The 25,537-nt window shown below is 37.4% G+C and overlaps 1 protein-coding gene across 18 annotated transcripts in view; it reads left to right on the top strand.

The window, feature by feature from the left end:
* MEF2C (myocyte enhancer factor 2C) overlaps nt 1-25,537 on the top strand; it is a 187,668-nt gene that overhangs the window by 92,857 nt on the left and 69,274 nt on the right. For all 18 annotated transcript variants that reach the window (XM_072139446.1, XM_072139468.1, XM_072139448.1 and 15 more), the window contains one exon: nt 22,772-22,975. In XM_072139446.1, the coding sequence (XP_071995547.1) occupies nt 22,772-22,975 (204 nt within the window). The remainder of the gene's footprint in view (nt 1-22,771; nt 22,976-25,537) is intronic.

Here is a 25,537-nt window from a genome sequence, read left to right as displayed (position 1 = left end):
GGCTATGGCTCTGCAGCTCCACATGGATGTGCAATGAAAAATATGTAGAGGGGGAGAGATTCTTGGCCTGCATATTTTTCTAAAGACACTGTAGTAACCATAGACACGTACTGCACTCACATTGATCTGTAGATGCAACCAAAACAATCCAGAGGTCATAATTTTTGGATATTTTTATATTTTAGTAGTTACCTTTGAAAAAGTTATAGACAAGGCTGACAACTGACACATTTCAGGACAGTCTATAAATATAGAGGATATTATGCAGGAAATAAGATGTGCCCATGATTTTCTTGGACAGCACCATGGGGGGGTGGAGGACAGCACGTGACTACATGTACCCTAAAAAGGTATACCTCTTTTGATCAAATATGGCAGAGATGGGACACACAGCTGCTTCTCCCAACCACTAGGTTGGGAATTATTTAAATAGCTGTATTTTCCTAGAAATAATGGCTATGGAAACACTATTACAGCTAGGCCATAACTTTTTGAGTGCCAGTCCTACGTTGTTTCCATATCTTCTTCAGTCCAATAGTCAAAAACACCATTCACACGAATTATTTAGCAAATGCAGTAATATGTATAAACTCCTGTTGCAATAGAACATTCTCAGATGGCACAGCTACTGATTATATTCACCCAATGTGCACAAGAGTTTCTTAGTTTAATTCATCTACGTTTGAAGAAGGGGCCATGCCTCGAAACGTCACATGATGCGTTCATACTACTGGAACGAGTGGCTCCCAGAGTAAGCACCTGCCTGCCATGCCTAAATAATGGATAAATGAAATCAATAGACTCTTGTGCACATTGGGGGATATACTCTATAACTGTGCCGTGTGAGAATGTTATATTTCATCAGAAGTTTATATAAATTAAGTCATCTGTGTGAGCAGCATTTTTGACTATTGGATGGATAAGTTTTAAGGTGTAGAGACCTGGTCATATGCTGTATAGAGCAAAGCCAAGAGCATTTGTGTTTTAAATGGCATATCTTCCCTTCCAGCAAAAATCTTTACAAAGAGAAATATAATGTAGCCCACAAACTGTTGTAATCATTGCCTAAATAGACAACATTTGAGGGGGTCCATTCACTTCTTCAGACACAACAGGGTCACTGTATCATTCCTTGCGTGCCTATTTTTTGGTGTACAAGCATGAAAAAGTTGTGCCACTCACATCACTTTATAAAATTGCTCTGAGGGGCACAAGGAGGGCCAAGGCATGGATGCTTTTCCGGAAAAATTCAACATAACTTGTATAAAAACCTGGTGATGGTGTAGATTTCAAATAACTAAGAGGTCGGAAACCTCTCAGTAATTATGACATGTTGTGTGCCAGATGCAAAGATTAGTAAGAATGGCGCACAATCTGGAATTCAGTTTTTTTATGCCAGAAATATGTATAATGATCATTGTGATCTGATGCTGTACATGTGTTCTGTACACATAGAAATATTCTGCCCTCTGGACTGACTATCACTATAATCTCCGTCATATATTATAGTTTTCCAGTTTATCCACAGGAATAGTAGATGTTAAAAGGTTGGTTAGAAAAAATAATTTAACTTCAAAATAATATATACATTATACATACAAAGAGAAAAAATTAGGCAACAAATTGGATGCCACACTACTCTACACACAAATCCTTGCAAAAACTGTGACAAAGATTACAAAACAATTGCGTAAAGTCGGGGAGTGGTAACATTTCTCAAGAAGATCTTCTGCATTCACGTTCTGGTGGTGTGTTTGCTATACATCACTTGCACAGCATAACAGATGCTCGTAATAATTCAGGGGTCACTAAGAAGGTGGTGAACTAAACATTGCAGGTGTGATATGTTGGGATAGCAACCATGTATGTAATAGCGAGAATGTTCGCTGGTGGGGGTGGGAGGTTTTCTGTAAACATATGTTTGATCTATACCTTTGCCAGAAGCTGAGTTCTTTGGAAATTCTAACTGATAATAGTCATAAATAGATATCATTATTGTATGCGTCATTAATCAGTCTTGATAGAATAATGCAAATAGTCCATTAAAATAAAATCAATCATTTCAATCCCTACACTAGGGATGCTATCAATTAGGAGTAGATCACTATATTCATATCAAGGAACTAATAAAAAAAAGTCCACGCAGCAGAGAGGTCTGGTAGATACTCATCCTATCGATAAGATACGTATCATGAAATATTCTTGAGGAACAGTCATTGGCATGATAGATATTAAGTGTGTGGCTCTTTAAATAATAGCTCCCTTGTTATTCCAAAAACTGAGACCTATAAAGCTCTATCTGATAAGCCAACTCGCTAAGTTATAGAACTCCCATCCATACTTATTTTTATCTAGAGCCCTTTCATTTAAAAGAACATCAAATACCTATATTGCAATGGTCAACCAAGATAAGATTTTAGGGGGTCTATTAAATTTTCTGCTTCTGTCCAAAGAGCCATATCATGGTGAGGACATAAGTCTATCTATCCATCCATCCCTCCAGGGGTGGATTACGATGGCCATGAGTCGAAAGCCATGAGTCCTGGGCTGTATGAAAATTGTGGGCCATTACAAGTCTAATTTTTTAATTGTACTTACTTCCTTCGTTTACTTGGGAAAGCTGGGATGTATGAAGACTTTTGGAGGACCTTCAAGGGTCTGGGAAGGACCCTTTTATAAGTATGTGTTGAGAGCACAAGGATTTCATGGCTGGTGGTCCCAGAGCAGTATCAAACTTGGCTCTCGTTATTATACAATACATTTATAAAGAACTATCATCAAATGACCCATAAGGAGTCCCATTAATGGAGAATATTCCCTCCTATTGGCTTGCTTTGTGTCCCATTTATGTACTAGTTGTGTACCCTTCTTCAAGTCAGGAGGGTACATCCTATCACGAATCTTCCCCATCACAAGCTATTTTATAGTGTAATGATGAATGTCACCGAATATAGAAGGACATAGCTGTGGTCCAATCAAAGTCCTGGAAAACATTTATTCTGCTGCTCACAAGTTTTCTCTTGAGAGTCCACAGAATACATTAGCATGCAGCATATAGACCATTTGTAGAATAATTATTTAATTCCAATTAATATATCCCTTTACTATAAGCATGCCTATGCTAGTCTATATCATTGGTTATCTTTTAGGTTTCTTTGCAGCTATTTATATACGTTTTTCAGAGCCCCCCCTCAAAAAAAAATAAAATAAAAAATAATTAAATATTCTAATTAACAATGCACGTAGCTTATTATCATGGGATCCATACACAATTACACCAGTAAGTAATTGCCTTCATTAGCAATTTGCCAGACACACATTCACACACTACGGCATTAAACATCACACATGGTGGGATAAGGCGTATGTAGGCTTGTTATACCTGTAAATTAAAAGGTGAGATATCAGAATGAACATAATATAAGCACCAGGGAAAATAAAGCAGAAGGGGCTGACACAATGAGCTGGTGGGTGTTTTATTCCCACTTTTGCCTTTACATTGTCAAGAAAACTCTACAATGAAGGAAAGATATTTTCTATTTTATTTTTGACTCTCTTTCCTATAGTTGTTCGGTTTTCCAGCAAATAAACCTTCAATACTTAAAAGTCATACTTCGCTGTCATACGTTGGCCGCATGCATACATGCTGCAAAAAGGGGAATGTTTGTGGTCCCTTTCAGAATATAGGGGGGTTAAGCACATAAGAACAATGCGTAAGTCAATGTGCATTGAGACACGGCATCCGCTCCCAGGGCTGGCGCCAGCATACGTTGTGTCTGGGCTAGTGCCGGGGCCCAGAACTGTTGTAGGGGCCCACATGGCTCAATCTCTGTCCCTGGCAGCCAATGTGTGGGCTTCATATAAAATAACCTTTCGGTTGATAAACTAGGAATATTTTAGTTTCAGAATTTTTAATTCCCCCAACTGAGTTCATTGCATAGGGGCCCACTAAAGCTCTGGTGCCCAGGGTCCTATTGAAACCAGGGGCCAGAGCTGTCTTTTCCATACCTTTACAGTGCATAATGAGTCAAGTCAATGGCGGACTTATGCCTTATGCAATTGCATGCAAGAGGCCTGTCTCCCCTGTCCTGATGTTTCCCCCCCCCCACTCCACCAATCTGTCATTGGTGAACTATTCTGGAAAACCCCTTTAACTTTTAGATGCCTCGTAGCATTTATGGAAAATGGGGTACTGCTTCTTTAATTGACTAAACAAAATGATTACAATACTTAAAATTGCAGAAAAGTTTTAGTGGTGTAAAATTAATTCGCTCCTCTTGTATTTTTATTGTTTTTGTTTCTGAAAAAGATATTTAGCAGTGTTTTTAAGCATAAAGTAACTGTAATTTGCCTTCCAGCTATGGAAAATGAGTTATTTGCAATTTTAATTATTTCACATAATAAGATTTAAAACTTGCTTTAAAAAGGTGTAATTGTTCTGGTTTCTAACTAATGAGGCGATGTGTGCACTATATAAATAACTTTAGTCGAGTAAAGTTTCTGTACATTGATTCCATGGACTTGCATTGAGTCTTTCTTTATTGAGGATACGGTAGAGGTACAGTGACCCAGTTCTGTTCCTAAGAACACATGATGTGCTCTCCAGGCCGCTCAGACAAGATAAGCTATTGGTTATCCTGCTCGATGTGATGACCATGTCTGGCTTATTTATCAAAACGACATTAGAGGGGATAAGACATAGAGAGGTGCTTTGTGTCATAGGAGTAGAACAGGATCTGCACCTGGAGACTCATTTATAGTCCCTGAAAAGTGATGATGAGACTAAATGTCTGTCTACCTAATAATCTCTTATGCCAAAAGATATTCTTATAAATGTTAGCTATTAAATGCCATTTAATAGATTATTCTCTACTGTGATTCCTAAGGTGTGAGTTTTTGGTCATTTAAAAAATTATAAAAAATTTGTGCTATTTTTTTTCAAAGTTTTTTTTAATTGTCATAATGTGGACAATATTTGAGTCAGTGCCAAAGTATAATACCCTAAAAGAGTTACTTTAGTCGTATTAGTAATGTTGTCCCATAAGTGAGACCTAAAATCTGTAGGCTGTGGAGTCATGTGGAATGACACACCATCGCTCACAGTTACCAGCTCTGAAAAAGGATCGTGTTACATATATTTTACAAGTATTCATAAATTATAGTCATGGGCTACATCACATGATACTAAGTGGATCATGTAATATACTATGTGACTCTATAGAATGCTCGTAATTCACACTATGGAGGACATTGGGTTTAATCCAAAAATGTTAACCAGAATTTTTTCTTATTTCTAGTCATTAAAAGTTTGTTATGGCTAAATAGGACACCGCAAATCAATGGTAAAAAGTAAGATATGTTGAATCTTAATATAATGATACATACTTATTATCAGTATTTCTCAGCAATAACCAACCAAAAAAAGAAATCATACAATATAAATTAGTTTTATTTCTTAAAAACGCTAGGAAAAAGTCTACGATATTTAGGAATGTAGGTTCAAAAAGTAATGGATAGTTGGCAACTTTGGTGAAACTGTACCCACTAGGATAACTCTGTGAGGGTGTCATGCTAACCTCCTAATCTTAAGAGGTCCATCATAGTGACTGGTTTACTGTGAAAGTATTTCTTGGAACACGTAAATGTTTTTAAATAGCAGACCACTGGACATGCTGATAGGTCCGAATATAGATTGTTGACATCTGTGTTGTGAGTGCCGGTCTTAGGTACCGTGGCTGTATGATGCTAGTGTTTACCTGTGTCTAGTAATTATGTTTATGGGGCGTCTGTATCTCATGACCATGTGCCTGGGGCGCCCTTGTATCCTGCCTCTGTGGGTGGGACGCCTAGGTGCACATCCTAAATAGAGACTGATTCAAGATTTTGTACGATAAGGTAAACAACTGAATTTAGCAGCCAGGTCAGTAGAGCTCCAGGTCACCAATCACCTTGACATTCATTAAAAATATTGATGAATGATCATCAATATTTTTAATGAATGTCAAGGTGATTGGTGACTCTTCATTGGCTTTTTTTAAAATTTTACTTCTTGTTTAGATGATTTTTGTTTTTTTCAACAAAAAGCATTAGAAATCTTTATAAACAGTTTTTGGCTTAAACCCCATTTAACTGAACAGGACTGACCTGTAATACTAGGAGCCCATGAGTCTTTGGCCTTTTTTTTAAAGGGTGTCTACCAGCTCATAAATCCTGTCCACCATAAAAAAACAGCATTATGTATAGTACATTATAAGAGTTCCAAAAATATATTTCACATTTTTTTTATCTATCAGAGAAAATTAAATTTTCATCTTTATGCAAGCAAGTTTCCCACTGCAATATGGGCGGGACTAAATCCCGGTGTACCCGTTCCTTTTTTCTGTGCAGTCCATCACTACACAGTTCTTTACACAATGCGTTGGGTGGGGGAAGTTACAACCGCATTTTGCCACTTGTAACTTTGTTTTGTTTCTTTCCTTTCTCTGCTAAAAAAAAGCTGAATTACAATCGTCCGACTTACAATTAGAAAACGTAACTTCAGACACCACAACTTCTTTGGGACAATAGTGTGAATTTCACATTTATAATCTTTGATGGTCTGGAGTTTCCAGCATGCATATGCCAAGCCAGAGCGAATATGTAATGACAGACTGTATTACACGGTTGGCTTTCTGTTTTTCTTAATTGTTTGTCTCTACTTTTCTGCTTGGCAAGGATTTGAAGTGGGAGCTACATAATGCAGCTCACATTTGTCTGGCTAATTAAGACCTGACAAATCATAGCATTGGCACATTACATGCTTCATCAGACAAAACCCGACTTCTCAAATATTAGTAGTAAATGGGCCTTCTATGGTTAGTCAACTAATTGCTCATTCAGTTGACTTGCTTATCTGTTCTGAGCTTTATGAGAGGTAAATTTATGGGCAATAATATGATTATACACAAAAGGCATGATACTCCCAGGTCCACCGAAAATGGGAAGCAAGGCTCTACACGCTAAGGATATTTTAATCCAGCTGGATAAACATGAAATAGATTCACACTATATAAAGTGCAAGAATAATGCCAGGGGGCCATGTTTCTCTTCTGTTTCATTATCTGCTTTTCTGCATTTTGAAGAATTAAAAATGTTCTATTAGAAATTTCTGCGTGAATAACCTTCATCAAGTTAAGGTGGACCGATATCGAAAATAGACTTCTGCTATTATATAATGAAATGGAATATAATGCTGCTATATGTCCTAGGTATTTGTATTGTTAATGTTGTCATTTAGGCATATTAAAGCATATACAGACAGTCCCCTACTTAAGGACACACCGACTTACAGGCGACCCCTAGTTACAGACAGACCCCTCTTCCCACTGTGACCTCTGGTGAAGCTCTCTGGATGCTTTTCTTTACTCCCAGGTGTAAGGTGTCTGTAATTAATCTTTATTGATAATCCTTGAAACTCCAAAAATTTTGAAACTCCAATTGTCTCTGGGGCAAAATGTTTTTTTTTGTCTGGAACTACAATTATAAAATATAGAGTTTCGACTTACATACAAATCCAACTTAAGAACAAACCTATGGTACCTATTTTGTACGTAAGCCAGGGACTACCTGTATAAAGATCATCTTGCACACTATGTTTTCCTAAAGATACCAAAATCATTTTGTCATACACCTTGTTGCTCAAATGTGGTGTCAAGTCTACTTGTGACTGTTGGGGATAAGTAAATCGCTAAAACTTTACCGAATTTATGATCTGCCATCAGTTTAGTCATGGTAGTTGTGTCATAGTGAGAAGGACTTCTTTTATTATAACTCTATACACCAGCCTTAGCGCTATCGGGGGGTGTGCATTTATTAAAATACTAGGCTCCCTGAGGCACTTGGGTGACATTACCTGAGGACCCCTGGGTAATTTGCATAATGTTTATATAATTTGCATAACTTTCATAACTCCATATTTCCGCAATAGCAGGATATAGAGTTACAATAAAAGAAGTCCTGAGGAACGGTGTTACTAGGACATCTCTACCATGACTAAACTGATAGTAGATATCCTTTAAGACTTGATTAGGGTCCAAATCTGTTCAGTCTAAACCAATGTTGCTTTAATTGTGCTGGAAATTGGTACATAACCCCCTTTAGTCCTCTAAAACAAGAATCATTTATTTTAAAAAATCCTATTTTGCTATGTTCATTTTGAACAAATTTTAAAATTTCTAGTTTTCGCTAAAATGATAATAACTGCCTAACAGTTGTGATGCAAACAGACAATAACGGAAACCATTAAAAGTCTATTGAAATCAATGGACATTTTAAGAGAACCATTATACTTTCGTTATTATTACATGATTCACGACAAGATTCCTCCAAATTTAATCAGTAAAGGTTCAGATTCGGTAAAAATTACCAGAATCATACCGAAAACTGTGAATCGACAAACAGATTCACTCCACTCTAGTGGCTCTAGCTTATAAATATTAATCAATACTCAAATGCCCCAAATATATGCACTTTTTACTCCTGTGTAGACCAGATGCCAGATGGTCAAATAAGTAGACACATAGTTCAACATCTCACTTCTAAAACAGCATAAGAATGGATGGGGTCAGGCAGACAATAGGTCAGGGTTGGCAGTAATCATCACTGGAGTTGGCAGGTGGGAAGATTCATGGATGACTCAAATGCTGGAATAAAATAGAAACATACCGTGGTTATAAAAGGCAAAGTAACTAGTAATAGGGACATATATGGCACCTAAATGTAAATTATCATAGTGAGGGGTTTCCAACCTTACTGCTACTAAGATTTTGCCTCTTGTCTTCTATATGTGCATCTGGGAATATGTATGCCCAATATGTAGCCATGTACATTCACAAGCAAAACCTTATCTCAAAAATAAGTTGAGCCAAATATTACAATCTGAAGGTCAGTTAACATCCAATTGATGTCTTTAAGTGATATTTAACCGTTTTAAGGAGCTATAATGTCTTTCACACCAAAGATCCTGTAAACACTTATATCTAGCTCCTACACATAAAGCTTCTGGCTGATTGTAGCTGGGCCATTACTGTCTTTCTTGGAAGATTTGTCACGGCAGGTGATAGGTAAAGTGATAATATGTATCCTCATGCAGTGAAAAGGATTTCAGTGTGAAGGGAATTTCACACTGTGATATTTATCTCCTTGTGACAGATCTTCTGTGTGTAAATACTTGCCTCCCATATAGTGTGCGGTGAGTGACAAACATGGAACTACACATAGTCCCTAAATATAGATACCAGTTGCATTACTCTACATACTCTATGTGACAGTCATAGAGGGGCTTTAGATTTTTTTGAGTTCTAATACATTTTAATGGATAACACACAAGTTTTTCATCCTAAAAGATAAAAGTTATTTTTTATTTAGGACTGGGTGCCCCTTCTTCACCAGCTGATCTGATAAATAGGTTCAGTTGGATACCAAAAACACTGAAGGAAAAAAGCATCAAATCAGCCAGCCATACCTAGACGTGCTGGATCTTATACAGTGGCTTTCAATTCTAGCTCTCTCTATGACATCCTTTATGACTTCCTTATTGCCCCATTTTATACCATTTATTTAATTTACAAGTTTACTACGGATAAACATGGTTTGAGCCTTTTATCCATTAATGAGGTTGTCCGGTCACAACCAGTTAGCCTTGCTGATTGAGGGAGTCTAAGTGATGGGAAACCCATGACAGGAATGGGGGACCAATATACCGTTGTAGTACCCCAAATAAACAAATCAGACAACTACTCATGCACCCTTCTGCACTATCCATCGCAATGGTGTTTACAGAGATAGCCAAACACTGTACTTGAGGATCCCCATCAGTTCCAAAGACAGGAAATGGAGCGGAACAAGAACAGGGGTCAGTTGTATCCCTGTTGTACCCCTGATGAACAGAGCCGCCTCTGGTATATATGTCGGCTGCTCTTTTCATCTGAGGTGCAACAGGGCTACAAGAACTCCCATTCTCATAATCCATTGTGGTCCCACCACTGAGAACCCCCCTACTGATCAACAAGTTAGCTCCTATTCATTAGATTGGGACTTTTTTGTGACTGAACAACCCCTTTAATAGAGTAAAATGAGATAACTAGCATAAACAATATGACTGCCCATGAATGAGTGAAGCTGGAGAATGAAGTGGAGAAAAGGCATAGACAAATATAATGTGCTGTTGTTTCAATATGATGTTGGCCTACAGCTATTTTCTTTCCACAATAACCTAGTAAGCTACATTATCTTATAGATACATATCTCTGTTTTCCAGCGGAAGAACCATTGCACTCTATGGCCCGTAATACATAGACAGTATAGACACATACCCAATTATCATTTAGTATAGCATCTGTCTCCATTTTTTATCGAGATGACATCTTGAGAAGAAAGCTTCTGAAGAAGCAGAGAACATCCTGCTTTACACACACACATCTTTCGCTTTTACTCACACTTTCTGGGAATAAATTTACACAAGAAGGCAGAAGCTCAATCGAGGAAGCTAAATGATACCAAGAAAATTATTTTATTTTTATTTTTTTTCAAAATTCAATTTCCAAGCTTTTGCCTACCTGCAGCAAATAAACAGCAAATTTAGTCAATTAATTTCAAAATCAAAATAAAGTGAATATTACTTTGGACAGATATCTAGAAATGCTTCGTGGTGGAATTTTACTGATTTTACGCTTCACTGCCATCAATGAGCTTTTTCTCACGGCAGGTAACTGTTGACTCTCTCAGGATACCGTATTAATGTTCACAAAGAGCAAACTCACCAAGTCTCACATTTTTATATTTTTATTAAACATTAACTGTATATATTAGATTTTTTTTCTAGAATTACCTTTTCTTGTAAATTTGTTTTTCTAAAATCGTGAAATACTATGAGAATTTAACTTCAGCTTTATAAGATAAGCACATTAGGAAAAAAACATTAGGAAAGCATATTTAGAAGAGGCTCAAAAAGGGTCCAATATTATTCAGGGAAATACCGTACTGAGATTCCACCATAGGTAATGCTGTATGAAAAACACAGTCTCACCTCCCCCTTCCCTCCTTAGCCCTGATGATCTCCCACTGTGCAAAGCTTTAATTGCAATTCTGCTAGAGCATCATGGGAAATTTTAGAAATTTCAGTAACAGTTAAAATAATAGATCAAGGCTTCTGAACCTTTCACTGCAAGGACCCTAATTAAATTTCTCGATCACCTTCTCGGACCATTGTACTTAAACATTTGTCTATCATATATTCACTTACCTTTTTATATCTTCACACCATATTATATTATTATTTACAGCTATTTATTTTAAAAGTATAAATTCCTTTCTTCGATAAAGCCTTACAAAGGTCAGATTTGTTTGGGGGAAAAGGTGTTTTTCTTTCGGCCCATTATGGGAGTTATGTACATTTTTGGGAAATTTTAAAATGAATTTAAAATAATAAATGATGTTGTTATGTAGATGGTCATGTTAGGTGTTCCAAGTATTGATGAAATATAAATGCGCTGAATATAGTTGTAGCTGAAAAATGAATAGTAACTCTGTGGGTGGGGACCCTTCGCAGTTTGGGGGTTGTGAACAGCAGATACCAGTATGAAGGGTTGAGGGATAGTGAAGGAATGATCAAGCTGCTCACCCATGATGTATAGGGGCAGATTTATCAAGCTGTCTGAAAGTCAGTATATTTCTAGTTGCCCATGGCAACCAATCACAGTTCCCCTTTAAAATATTCATGAGCACTGGTAAAATGAAAGATTAGCTGTGATTGGTTGCCATGGGCAACTAGAAATATTCTGACTTTCAGACAACTTGATAAATCTGCCCATAATCTGAAAAAAATCCCTCCAACCATTACAAGTCATTCATAGTACAGTTGTCTTCTTATACTGTATGACAAAGGGACTTGGTGCCAATGTAAGTACCAGGACAAGGGTGCAAACTATGTCAACCTCCATCTACCCCATGACAAGGAGAGTACCATGTCCTGATAGAACATGTCATGGTCCTGTCATCTAAAAACTCATAAACTTTTTTTTTTTATTTCTTATAATTATAGCTTTTTAAAGTTAAGGTAAATTGAATAGTGGATGGTTCCAAATTTTGGACCCTTAATTTTCAACCATAGCAAAAAGCTGATGAAGAACTGGGCATACCAAAAAATTCTAAAAATCAGACCACTGATTTCAATAGAAAATTGGTAATGCCTTCATTCTCCATTGGTGGCGGAAATTGAACTATTGGTGCTGCTTCATTTTACCAAATATTACTACAGAGCCCTAGAATCACAAATCCAGTGCTTTAGTAATTTTTTATGTAACACATTGAGGTTGTCCACGGTGGACGCTTTAAAGTCAATGAGAAATGTGGAAATAGCTCTGAGTAAGAGGCGCTGTATTGTAACTACTGTAAAGCCATTAGCTTTCATTTTCCAGCTGCTTCAGTGATGTCACATTCTTCATAGTGGTGGTCCTAGCTGGCATATATGTGTATGGAAAGTGTATGTGGTGGTGGCGTCACGACTGGTTTCTGCATTATTGCTTTCCCTGCATATTTGTGAAGAAATCTCTTATAAGACAGCATTTTTTTCAGAAAACAAACAACAACCTTGATTTAATACAGATACATTCTTCCCGGTCCCTACAGAATACTTCTCGCTCTCGGCCAAACCAAAAAGTAATAATTCTGTCAGTATAAAACCACCATATTTGTTTTAATAGGTTTAAAGCACAAGACTGTAAAACGAACATTAAATTATCTTTATATGTAGTTAAATATTCAGTAACTTAGCATTTTTATATGTTTTCATTAACCTCTTCCATGGGAGTCATTTTCTTCTTATAATAGATACATTTTAAGCCTTTTTTATGACATAACAGCATAATACTGTCTAAACATAAATATGTCTGCAATATAGTACAGTAATATATGTATACAGGCAGTCCCCTACTTAATAACATCCGACTTACAGACGACCCCTAGTTACAAACGGACCTCTGGATGTTGGTAATTTACTGTACTTTAGTCCCAGGCTACAATATACATCTCTAACACTTATCTAACGTGTAATTAAGCTTCATTGTTAATTCTGGTTTTTATGACAATCCAACATTTTTAAAATCCAATTGTCAGGAGACCAAAAAATATACAGTTCTGACTTACATACAAATTCAACTTAAGAACAAACCTACAGAACCTATCCTGTATGTAACCCGGGCACTGCCTGTATATATATATATATATATATATATATATATATATATATATACTATAGGGGGAGATGATGACTTTTCTCTGAGCAATTTTAATAGGAAGTGACAGTTTCCAGGCATTAGCTCTGCCAAAATAACATTTGACATCCTGCCACCTATCCAGCTGCTGTCCTCCCCATCCAGCCTTGTCACTTCACTCTGTAATCAGCTATACCTCCCCCCATCATCCAATGCCGACCTGTTCAGTCTTTAGTTGCTGAGCTTTACCACCATCTACCACCAGGATTAAGGACTGTATGCAAATGAGCCTGAGGGGCTCCATAGGTGTTTTTGGATTCTGGAGCCCCTCAGGCTCATTTGCATACAGTCCTTCATCCTGGTGGTAGACGTCCTTTGAAATTCTATTATTTTACAAAGTACAAGGTCTACTGAATACTATAACAGGGGTGTAAAGTATGATGGCAGAAGGATGTAAATTTAAGTGTATGCAGTGTGTATGTATATGTATGTCTTTTACCGAATTAAGCATTTGCCTGGAATAGATATATTAGCGCATTAAGATGTGACTTTTCATGTTGTTCCATTGTTGTTCATGATAAAAGGCCATATTCTGGATACTCTGTTAATAAGATTCCTTGGGTTCACCTATACGTTGAGCCTGAAGGTGTTATCAAAGAGAGTGCCGTAGCACCTGGCAGATACCTCTGAAGATGGCTTATCTATCTTTACGACTATGGGAGATTTAAAGGAAATGTACAATCAGAATCAAGCATGGTTAAACCATAAATCCAGGCACTGTGGCTGTGGTATTCTTCTTATATTTGCTATTCATGACCTCCTTCATTCTAACATCAACTTTAAAATTAAGCTAATGAGCCAGAAGGGCAACCCTAGCCCTTCTGTGTCGTAGCTACACATACTGTTAGTGTGAAGGAGCACTTCCCCCCTCCCAGTCATTGGTCACTTCTGCTGTGATTATAGAAAGTGCAGGTGGAGAGTGAGACATTCTGCTGCAGTATAACAACAGTTCGTAAAGCCAGAACACAGAGGGTGCTAAAATATAATTTTCAATATTGAGACTGTAGACCATTACAATGGTTTGATAACCATCTCTTTACTCAGCTAAGAAAATATTAGAAAGAAATTTCATCAATTTTTGAAATATTTTTAATATAGACTGTTGTATTGGTCAGTGTTTGATGTGTGCAATATATATTAAAAGAAGAAAAAAACGGATAAAAGAAGGACATCGCCGTCAAATAAATATGTCACCGGGGAATATAAAAATACATTTCACACAATGAATTTCCCTTAACGACACTCAGGAGTGTAGTTGAAAGATGTAGATGTTCTTCTAACCGGAACCCTTCTTTCCAGCAACCCCCAGTAACACCGTAACACGTTCAGAACATGGCTACATTTTTCGACTTTTTGTTCTTTATTTAGAATCTGCTACATTTTGAAACATAAGAGACCGCGTTCAATGTTTTAAATCTCAAGACAAAAGACTCTAGTGAAAGGGACCTCATGTCCTTTTTCTCTTCAAAGTATTTTTTTATCTTACAGATTTGCTAAAAAAGTCAGTGGAAAGAGGATTTTTTTCTTACCATTTGATTTTACATGGTCTTGATACTTAGTTTCTAGAAAGTTTCTTGTTATAGACAGTATATGGAATTGACATTAAATCGCACATATTTTTTGAATTTCATAACTAGAGTCAATTCTTAAAGAGATTTTCCAGTCTGAAAATAATTGATAGCCATAGAATAGGTGAAAATATGAGATTTTGTGATAGATTGTGGTTGAGTTTTCCAATTTTTTAACCTGCCCATATAAAAAGGTCCACATCTATTATATACATTTTATAATTAAATTAAAAAGTTTCTATAGGAAATTAATAGTTCTTGGAAAAATATTGGGTCCTTTTTCCCTTCATTTATTCCTTGACGGTTATTCCAGATAACTATAGGCCATGAAACGTGGTCTGTGTGGCACCAGGATTTAAGGGTCTGAACCCAAATCAGCTGAACTTAACTAACATGCTGAGTTCAGCTGATTGGAGCTACGAATATAGGATATATAGGATATGACCTCCTCCACAATGGACCCCCTCCCCCAGTTCTCCTGTCATATACCATCTTCCTTAACAATATAAGTGTTGCTTAGCAACTTAATGCTTACCATATGACGTCTACAAGAAGCAGGCTACTTACCATAGGGACTTTGGAAAACATTTTTCAATGCAGCTGATGCTATTAATTTTCTAAATTAATCATTTGACATTTTGCAGCTAATTCTGGGCATAGTCTCCATATGAACTTTGCCCTCTGACAGAGAGTTAGTACATAGATAGTATATTATTAAAATTTGTAAAGAATCAAAAATTCGATATTTAGAAAAGGCCGTCCTAAGTTGTGCACTGATATATGGGTGAATGTCAAAATACATAAAGACATATAGCTCACACCCATAAAGGGATTAGCTGATGGCTGTTGAAGACATAATGGCTCCTTAAATTCTGGTGGAAACCCTTAATTCAATGGCTTATCCTCCGGATAGGTCATTAGTATCTGATTTGTGAGGACCTAAACGTGCAATACACTGTGGGTGGAGGAATGTACTTCCAGCTCCATCCACTGTGTACTGATTAGTCATCAACATTTCGAAAACACAAAGTCCAATTAGATTTAAATGGTCTATCCTGAGGATGGGCCTCCAAAGAAAATAATTGCTATATGACAATAACATTTTAGTCGGTAGCCTATCTTATTAATAACATTTCCCTGAATATACTTTTTTAGTCTATATATTAAAGATAGATAGGGAGTTTCCAAGTATAAATTATACACTTTGGTATAGCTGGACAACCATACAACCTTTTGAAAGTCTATATAAAATGTCATGTAATGAATTAACCTTGTGATCAGTGGGATTAATCATATAATGTCCCAATTATAGTGGCCAAGGCCTGGAGCTAGTAGCCTTCATCAGGTTGTGTTGTACAAGTGTAACTTTTGTCTGTGAATTTACATTTACATGCATTGAACTCAGCCAGCTGCTACCTTTTTGTCTCTTGTCAAGGAATGATTATCACAACCCTGGGGGGAAAAAAGTTGAAGGTGGGAAGCATAAGTGAAGTCATTGTTGAGAGGAAGAAGTTACTCTTTTCCTGTTTTGACAGGAAATGGAGACAAATGTGCTTCCTGACCATTTTCTCATTAGAGAATTAGCTTTTTATTGACCTTAAGGTTAGACACATTTCAGCATAACGAAACTTGGTAGATGTAGTTTGAGCCTGATTATTGACATGTTATTAGGTGACATGTACAGGTAATTTTATTAAAGTACATGGTGGTACAACCATTGTTATTCTACCCAAATATACCCTGTAGCAGCTATCATTTCCAATATATTTTAAGAGCGCTAGTATGATGGAAAATTAAGGATCTACCATTCTCTAGTGGCATCACACCCTTTTCCATGTCTCTTTCTAATAGACACAGAAAAAATTCCCATCGGCAAGTTCTTGTACAGAACTTCATAAAAGGATGCACACTGATATTTTATTCTAATGAGTTTTGTCTAACATGGCAGGATTTTTTTTTATTGATCCCCCTATCCTTAGGGTAGATGATTAGTACAACATCAGCAGGTATCAAATACCAGGTACCACCGATACTTGGTATTGCAGTTTAGACTTCAACCTCATATAGACAAGTGTTGTTTTAGCCCTTCCCTATCTGTTAATTCAATTCATTTCTATGGGCCCTTACAAATGGCTGAAGTTTCCAAGGCCTCTAGTGTGAGCCGACTGTCCAACCCATAAAACACAAAACAGGTTTTACTGTAGCAGATGGTTTAATTATAGGTGCCAGAATGAGGTCATCAGTGGTGGAAGAAGGTATTTAGCTCCTGGTTCTCCAAACTGGGAAACTAATGCTCTTCTCAGTGAGTAGATCAGGCAGCAATAAGAACTGATCCTGGCTGTGGTCCAAATATCAAGTTAAACTGATTGAAAAAAAAATATACAAAAAAGTCAAGTAATCAAGAAGAAATAAAAAAAACATCTTTGATGCCACATTGAAAGTAATGAGGCAGTTGTTTGCCTTCCTCTTATTTTGCAGCAGCGATCAATTCAATCTAAGGTCATCCTTCACCAACAACGGTATCGTGACGTAACACATGACAATTGTTTTGACTCAAACTCATCAAAATTAAACCAGAGCACAACCAAAAAGAAAAAAGTTCACGTCTCTGAGAACAATGCGTCAGGAAGAGCAGATAATGATGTTTTGTAATTGAAGCCACCAGAACTATATGTGGAGTATTTTTAGCTCTAAAAAATAAACAATACCATTTGGCTCTATTGTAACGTGAACCAATTTTTCGTCCTTAGAAACTAAATATAGAAAATGAAAATACGTGTGTATAATAAAAAGCAGATCTATTTCTGGATGTGAAAGGTCTAGTCTAAGATTGTGTACCTATTTCTATGAATTACTTACTGGCTATTGACTTGGCAATGTCTCCACTGTGCAATCTTCTTCGGGAGTAAAGATACTTTCATTGTGATGAAAATGCATCTGTACATGTTTCTTTCAAAAGGGTTTAATATAAATATTGTCACAGAGTCCCCTACAATTCTAACCATATAGATTATGCTGTTATATTTTCTTATACATTTAATGTAAACTTTATATTTGATGCAGTTAGTTGTATATAGTTTATATAGTAACCTGTACAGAATTAACTTAAGATTTAATCTCAGAATCTTTTAACTAAATATTTTATAAAGTTAATTAATGTGGAAAAAAATTATTTTGCCCTAACCTGTAAAAGTATGAATTTAACTCTAGCTTGTAAGTAAAAGTATGAGTAGAGTTCCTCCCCCTACTACCTACAGAATTTCTGCAGAATTCAGAGTTTATAATTTTAGTATATTAACTGTTAAACAGATATTTAGGTAGCCAGTGGGCCATGGGGCATATGTTGACTGCCAGGTTGGATGCAAACATGGCACTTTGACTAGGCCTTAGTATTTAAATGGAGACGAGCACCTCATCCAAGTATTACAATATGTTGGCAATATGTTGTAGAAAAATTCACAATGATTTTCAAAATACCTCTAAAATTTTTGCCTATTATGCAGTTTCTGAAAAATTTTGATCTGTATGCTAATGAGGTAGTTGGTGCGCCCAGTGTCTTCAACAACCGGAGCACTGCTATTCCTACCTTGACCATAACCTTCTCCATCATACAAGCAGGAGATTTGTCTTGTGAGAAGAATGGAGTGACATTGGAAGAAGAGGGTAGTTAGGTAGGCTGGAAAACTACAACTTGCTGTCAGATGATTGTAAAGTTTGGTGGTAGACCCCTTTAAACAAAGAGTAGGTCACTAATCCTTTTGCCCAACAGCTCTTGTTTTAACTGCAGAAAGCTTTACTTCTATATGTAAGTTATTTGAATAGTTAAAGGCCCCATTGTAAAGCACAGAATATAGTAAATCTAAAAAGGGCTACATTCAGTAGTATATGAGATCCACAATAATGTTCTGCAATGGTTTGGAATAATTTGCTTGAGTCAGCCGATTGCTCCCATTTAACTTTTCTAAAATAGACTTGTCTTTCATGGAAGGAGAGCGACGTCGCTCATTGTGTCTAAGATTTCCACAAAAATGTAAAACATTGCAGGCCGCTTCCCTTTCTATTTAGTTTAGATATTTATGTGCGCATTGTGCCACTTGGGATAAATTTCTAACAAAATATTTAGTTTGTAGTTTTAGTAATGAGCGTGAAAGCTCCTTAAGCTGAAAAGGATAAACGCACAGACTGAAGGCATGTGGGAGTCGCTCTCTGAGTGGTTACAGACCTGCTGACTGGGTTTAAAGTGCTTACATAATCCTATGGCATTACCAGCTGGCACAGAAACATCGACTCGGGTGGCAGTTGGTCTCAGATTACATCTGGAATGTGACCATATAAAACGAGGTTTAAACTGTAAAATTTGGAATTTGACATTTTGTTACTGTTGAAACATATGCTAAATACCTTCTAGTGAGCTGCCAGGGGGTGGAAGTATTAAGAGTTGCGCCCAATGAGGATCCACCACCACTACTGACCTGTCTATGGTTGTTAATGCCTACTTTTTTCATGAAATTTCTCGAGAAGTATTTTTAATAATTTTATATTATTAAATGTAATATGTGCATTACTATGATGCTTATCAGAAGGTTTTGCCTCTTCTTAGTTTAACCAAACATGGAGAGGTGATGCAGCACTCACGTAGTCCAATGGAGTCTGTATCTTTTGCAGGGTGCCTTCAGATGTAGATCTTAGCTGCCCAGATCCATCCTAGTATCCAACAAAATAGAAGCAACAGCACTTCATAGATTTTAGTGAAAAATTGGTAGTTTTTTATGCACCATACAATGCACTGTTCATTAAATCCTAAGGAGTGCTGTTGCTTCTGTTCTGTTGTCTATTTAGTTTGGCACCACTAATTGTACATTGTAAGACTGTTTTATCATCATTCAATAGGGGAATTTATCATGACTGGGTGCATCATGTGCCAGTTGTAATACCCCCCCCCCCCCAGTGCACAATGTGTGTGTCCTGTCCTGTATGACATAGACTACTATTATAGCCTGCACCAGGATCCTGATATATGCTATATCTAGTGGTCCAGGCCAGGCCAATTCCCCGCCCCTCCTTACCCCCTCCCCGAGGTGGCATAGGGTGATAAAAAGTCCCAATTCCTGACCATACACCAAGAATTGTGACTTTTCATGGCTTGTACACCAGAAAACTGATGAAAAAGAGACGCACCGACTTGCAGTGTAAGAAGAAGCATCTATAGAAGGCAACCCAAAAATGTTTTAATTTTTTTTTATGAAAACCTATAATAGAATAATTTTAGCCCATAATACAATAATAAAAATAAAATGCCCATGACGGTACACATAACCTTTAAGAGCACAACAAATATAACATCACAGATTGCTCCTATAATCACAATGACTATAAATGTATCTAGATCTATAACTGGTTTCAAAAAAAAAAAAAAAAGGAAAAAAAATGTAAACCAAAGTGCTAGTTTTAAAGTCACCGTCCTGTGTTTTATCTCAGACTGGCAATTATATTCCAATTTTCTGGTTATTAAAAGAACACCTTGTGCACGTCTATACCCTCACCACCATGTCACTAACCAATCACCATAACAACGTGTTCCGAACACGAAATTCAAATAAAAAGATATTCTTAGTTTAGGATTCCTTCCAATAAATATTATACATATTTAAGGATCTGTTGTGTACCAGAAGAACATGTTGGCTTTCCTGGCACAGGAACAAGTCAGTGATATCATTATGGATTGAATGTCACTCATACATGTTGATACAGTATCCGATCTCTACAGTGCGCCCGTCTTTTTTATCCTTTTCCGCGTGTGTTTTGCGTTAGAGTGTACAGTATTTTCTGCTCTCTGACAACAGAATGTTGGCTCATATCGGATATTAATATATCAACTACTATGGTGTAATTACATGAATATTGTATATTTATAAGGATGAATAAGCACAGCTATAAAAATCTACATTTTATGTTGTTTTACGGGACTGTTCACAAATTGTGTCAAAATTAATACGAAATCCTTGTCAAATCTGACAACAACGCGTATCATGTGGATCAGGTTTTAGCAACCCAGTCATATGCCATGAATACAGGCAGTACCCGACTTAGGGGCACCTGACTTACAGACGTCCCCTAAGTTACAGACGGATCTCTCTGCCCACTGTGACCTCTGGTGAAGCTCTCTGGATGCTATTACCTTAGTCCCAGACTGCAATGCTCAGCTGTAAGGTGTCTGTAATTAAGTTTGATTGATAATGCTTGTTTCCATGGAAACACAAAATTTTGAAAATCCAAGTGTCACTGGTAAAACAAATTCAATTTCAGGAAACTTACTCAAATTGTGCTCCCTTAGGAACCTGCCTGGTTTGCCTACAATAAATGCACTTCTGGACATGTATTGCACATTGTATATAGGGCACATGTCAAGTGCCAATACCCATTTTGGCAATACCCTTTTCAGTCTATAGGAATGTGTCAGCCTGTAGGATTAATTAAAGATGAATGTGAAAAGTGTAAAAAAGATCTTTCTTGTCACATCATGCCCAAAATGGGTGTAAGTTATGATGCTACATTGAGTTGACAGGATGTTAATTAATTCCATAAATTCTCTGTCAAAATAAGTTGATCTAGTGTATTGTAATATGTAATCCCAAGCGTATCCCCATTGGTGATGTCCAAAGTTGATGTAAATCTACCATGAAAATCAAGCATAGATAAGCTTTCGAAAATCAAACAATTATGCTAATTTATCGGAGCCCTTCTGTGCTATAGCTGCATAGGCTATTACTCTGTGCTAAAGCACTTCCACCCTCCCACTGTGTGCTGAAACTTCCTGCTTCCAGGCAGAGATAGATTGGAAGTGTTGAGGGAGCCGAGGGGAGGAAGTGCTTCTAGACAGTATAACAGCCTGTGAGGCTACAGAACCGAGTGGCTATGATAGAACACCTCTAGCTCATTAGTATAATTTAAAAAGTGATTAAAACGGAGGCCATGGATAACAAATATAAGATTACCACAATCATGGTGGTTTACCGTGCCAGTTTCCTTAAAATTGCAATCAAGTATGGAATCCTATACATTATTAAATCAATCATCTAAATATTATATACAGCTCATATCACTTGCTCATACAAAAAAATCTCCATGCATACTTTATTCCATTTTTATTAAAGGGATTCTAAACCTTATGAAACTAACATAAACTAGAATAAACTAAAAAATGTTATACGCACCTTAGCAAGTCGCTGTTTTTCCTGAGCTGGCCTTTGTTACTGGACTTGTGACATTGTGCAATATTGTGACATATATACATGGGGGAGATTTATCTGACCTGGTGTAGTTTTGCATAATTTTACTGTAACGCACTGTACCCACTCCCTTCCCTTGGCGACACGCTCCCTATACCTCCTCCATGCCCACATGGCATAGAGGTTGTGTAGTCACTAATGTAATCGCAAATTTTGCACTGTGAAAGAATTTGCCATTATTTCATTGCTTCTACACCAGAAAACTGGCATAGAAGCAGTGATAAATCTCTCCCACGGAGTAGATCCATGGCCACAGCCACCAGCTCTACTGATGGCACGTCATTGAGGTCAAGACAACATGACATCTCTGGAGTCAGGTCAACAATGACCAACAGTGGACCAGAAAAATTTTGGTTTGGGAGGAACAAGAGACTTTTGACATTTGAAAAAAAAGAAAAAACTTTAAAAAATCATTTGGTTTAGGAAAAAAAAAGAAAATTTTGAAGCATTATCTAGATAATTCCAGTCTTTAAAACGAAATATTTATCTTCTGTTCACATAACAATTAGCAATGATGACAGCTACTATCTCATGAGGAAGGTGCAATATGCAAATGTCCTCATTAATGTTATCTTATTTTACTAATCTCATTTCTTATTTCCAGGTGACATTTACAAAGAGAAAGTTTGGGTTAATGAAGAAGGCTTACGAACTGAGTGTATTATGCGACTGCGAGATAGCTCTCATCATCTTCAACAGCACCAACAAACTCTTCCAGTATGCCAGCACGGATATGGATAAAGTTTTGTTGAAATATACAGAATACAACGAGCCGCATGAAAGTCGAACAAATTCAGACATTGTAGAGGTAAGATCATATATGTTGTGTCATGTGTAAGGTTCATTGGTGCGACCATAGATACTGTACATAAACATGGACCCATGGCCTCATAGCAGTCACATGGTCTTCCTTTCATATCTATTAGTCGCAACAATAGATTCATAATCATGGGTCATAATTACAGGGTAAACCCTCCTTACCATTACATTTCATATGAGCAGTGAGTCTGTTATTATAAAGGATTTCTGCCATCCTAATGATTTCCATATATTCTGGCTTCTGTACAGAGACATTGTGCAGATGTGTAGGTGGCAGTGTTGGTTTTGCTCATACTGTTTTCACGGGACCACCCAGCCGGTAACAGGAAACATTTCACTTCATGTGCAGTCTACACAATAATGTACAGTGAATATTGGTGCCCATCTGAGGTTATTATTCATACATAACTTACAAGTCATACATAACTGCTACAAGGTAGACTCAGAATACACGAATAAGACCCTGGCTACTGATCAGATCAACCCTAACTTTTCCTAATGTAATTCTTAGTTCCATTATTACCTTATATACTCGAGTATAAGCCTAGTTTTTCAGCACAAAAAATGTGCTGAAAAACCCAAACTCGGCTTATACTCGAGTCAAAAAAATAAATATCTCTAAACTCACCTTTCCGGCGACCCCTGTATATCTTCTGTGCGATCTGTCTGGCAGCAGCGGCAGGCTATATACACTGGGGCAGGGTGCGGCAGGCTATATACACTGGGGCAGGGTGCGGCAGGCTATATACACTGGGGCAGGGTGCGGCAGGCTATATACACTGGGGCAGGGTGCGGCAGGCTATATACACTGGGGCAGGGTGCGGCAGGCTATATACACTGGGGCAGGGTGCGGCAGGCTATATACACTGGGGCAGGGTGCGGCAGGCTATATACACTGGGGCAGGGTGCGGCAGGCTATATACACTGGGGCAGGGTGCGGCAGGCTATATACACTGGGGCAGGGTCTGGCAGGCTATATACACTGGGGCAGGGTCTGGAAGGCTATATACACTGGGGCAGGGTCTGGAAGGCTATATACACTGGGGCAGGGGCTGGCTGGCTATATACACTGGGGCAGGGGCAGGGGCTGGCTATATACTGGGGAGGCTGTGACCATTTCCCACCCTCGGCTTATACTTGAGTCAATAGGTTTTCCCAGTATTTTGTGGTAAAATTAGGGGCCTCGGCTTATACAAGGTTCGGCTTATACTCGAGTATATACGGTATATCTGACTGATATCATCACATATAAAAATATTTTAATGTTTGATCAATATTTTCATTACATTTCACTGTATACAACCCCTAAATCCTTAAAGGGGTAGTACCAACTTCTTAAGTTAAGAAGGATAAAATGCTGGGATCCCCACCATAAGATGGGGTCACCAAGCAATCTGGCTCACGGCAGTTCCATTCTCACTAATGGGTGGAGTGGAAGGATGAGCGCTCGTCCAGCTGCTCAATTCAACTGAATGGGAGTGTCGGAAAGGCCAAGTATGGCACTCAACTATATGCTCTGGATAAGGGTTAACGTAAATAGTTGAAACAACACCTTTAAAGTATACCTCACCTTCCAACAAACTTTACATAAATCAGTAGTCCAGTCTATGTACATGAGGAGTAACACCCTGGGCATTTGTAACGTGTCATGTAGCAACTCTCTGCAGTCTGTAACCACAGTTTTCAGTCCACTTTGAGCTGCAGGGAGAAGACGTCGCTGCTGTGACTCTTTGTACCCCTACCCTCTGCATGGAGCTTGCATGTTACGTGAAACCGTAGTGAATTCTGTCCTTCAAAATCTACAAGCTGGAAGCTATGCTTTGATGATCTTTCTAGGTTTTATTTCTAACAAGTTACCGTATATACTCAGGTATAAGCTGACCCAAGTATAAGCCTAGGCCCCTAATTTTACCACAAAAACCTGGTAAAACCTATTTTTTTTACTCGAGCATAAGCCGAGTATGGGTTTTCAGCACATTTGTTTGTGCTGAAAAACTAGGCTTATACTCGGGTATATATGGTACATGTTTTTTTGTAATGCATAGCTAAGTATTGACCCTCCTCATGCAGACAGTCCCTTGTTGTAATAAAGACGACTGGTAGTTGAACTAGTCGCCTGCTTATCTTTAGTCAAATGTTCATGAATATTTATGCTATTTTTAAATGGGACTATTCATACACATCTTTGTCTAGTCATTATCTAGAAAGCGAAGAAATATTGAGTATTTCACATTCCCAGTGAGTAAAGATCATCACGAACAATGTAAGATTATGACATAAAGGTTTGTAATACAAAGCAATTCTTTACTCTTACCCAAAACCTGAACAATCACAACTGTAAATAACACAAAGTAGGTGACAAAGATCAACCATGGTGAAAATACACAGGCCCTTGTACAGGAGTTGAATAGTATACAGTAATATAAGGGATTTGGTAAATATGTATATAATGGATCCTAAGCAATATGTGATCTTCTATTCAAAGAACAATAAACTTACCTTAAAAATACCATCAAAATCAAGTATGATAACCCAGGGTGAGACAGTGTAA

The sequence above is a fragment of the Engystomops pustulosus genome, chromosome 1, assembly GCF_040894005.1.
Source record: "Engystomops pustulosus chromosome 1, aEngPut4.maternal, whole genome shotgun sequence".
Classification (NCBI taxonomy): domain Eukaryota; kingdom Metazoa; phylum Chordata; class Amphibia; order Anura; family Leptodactylidae; genus Engystomops; species Engystomops pustulosus.
This window is presented reverse-complemented; position numbering and strand designations above follow the sequence as displayed.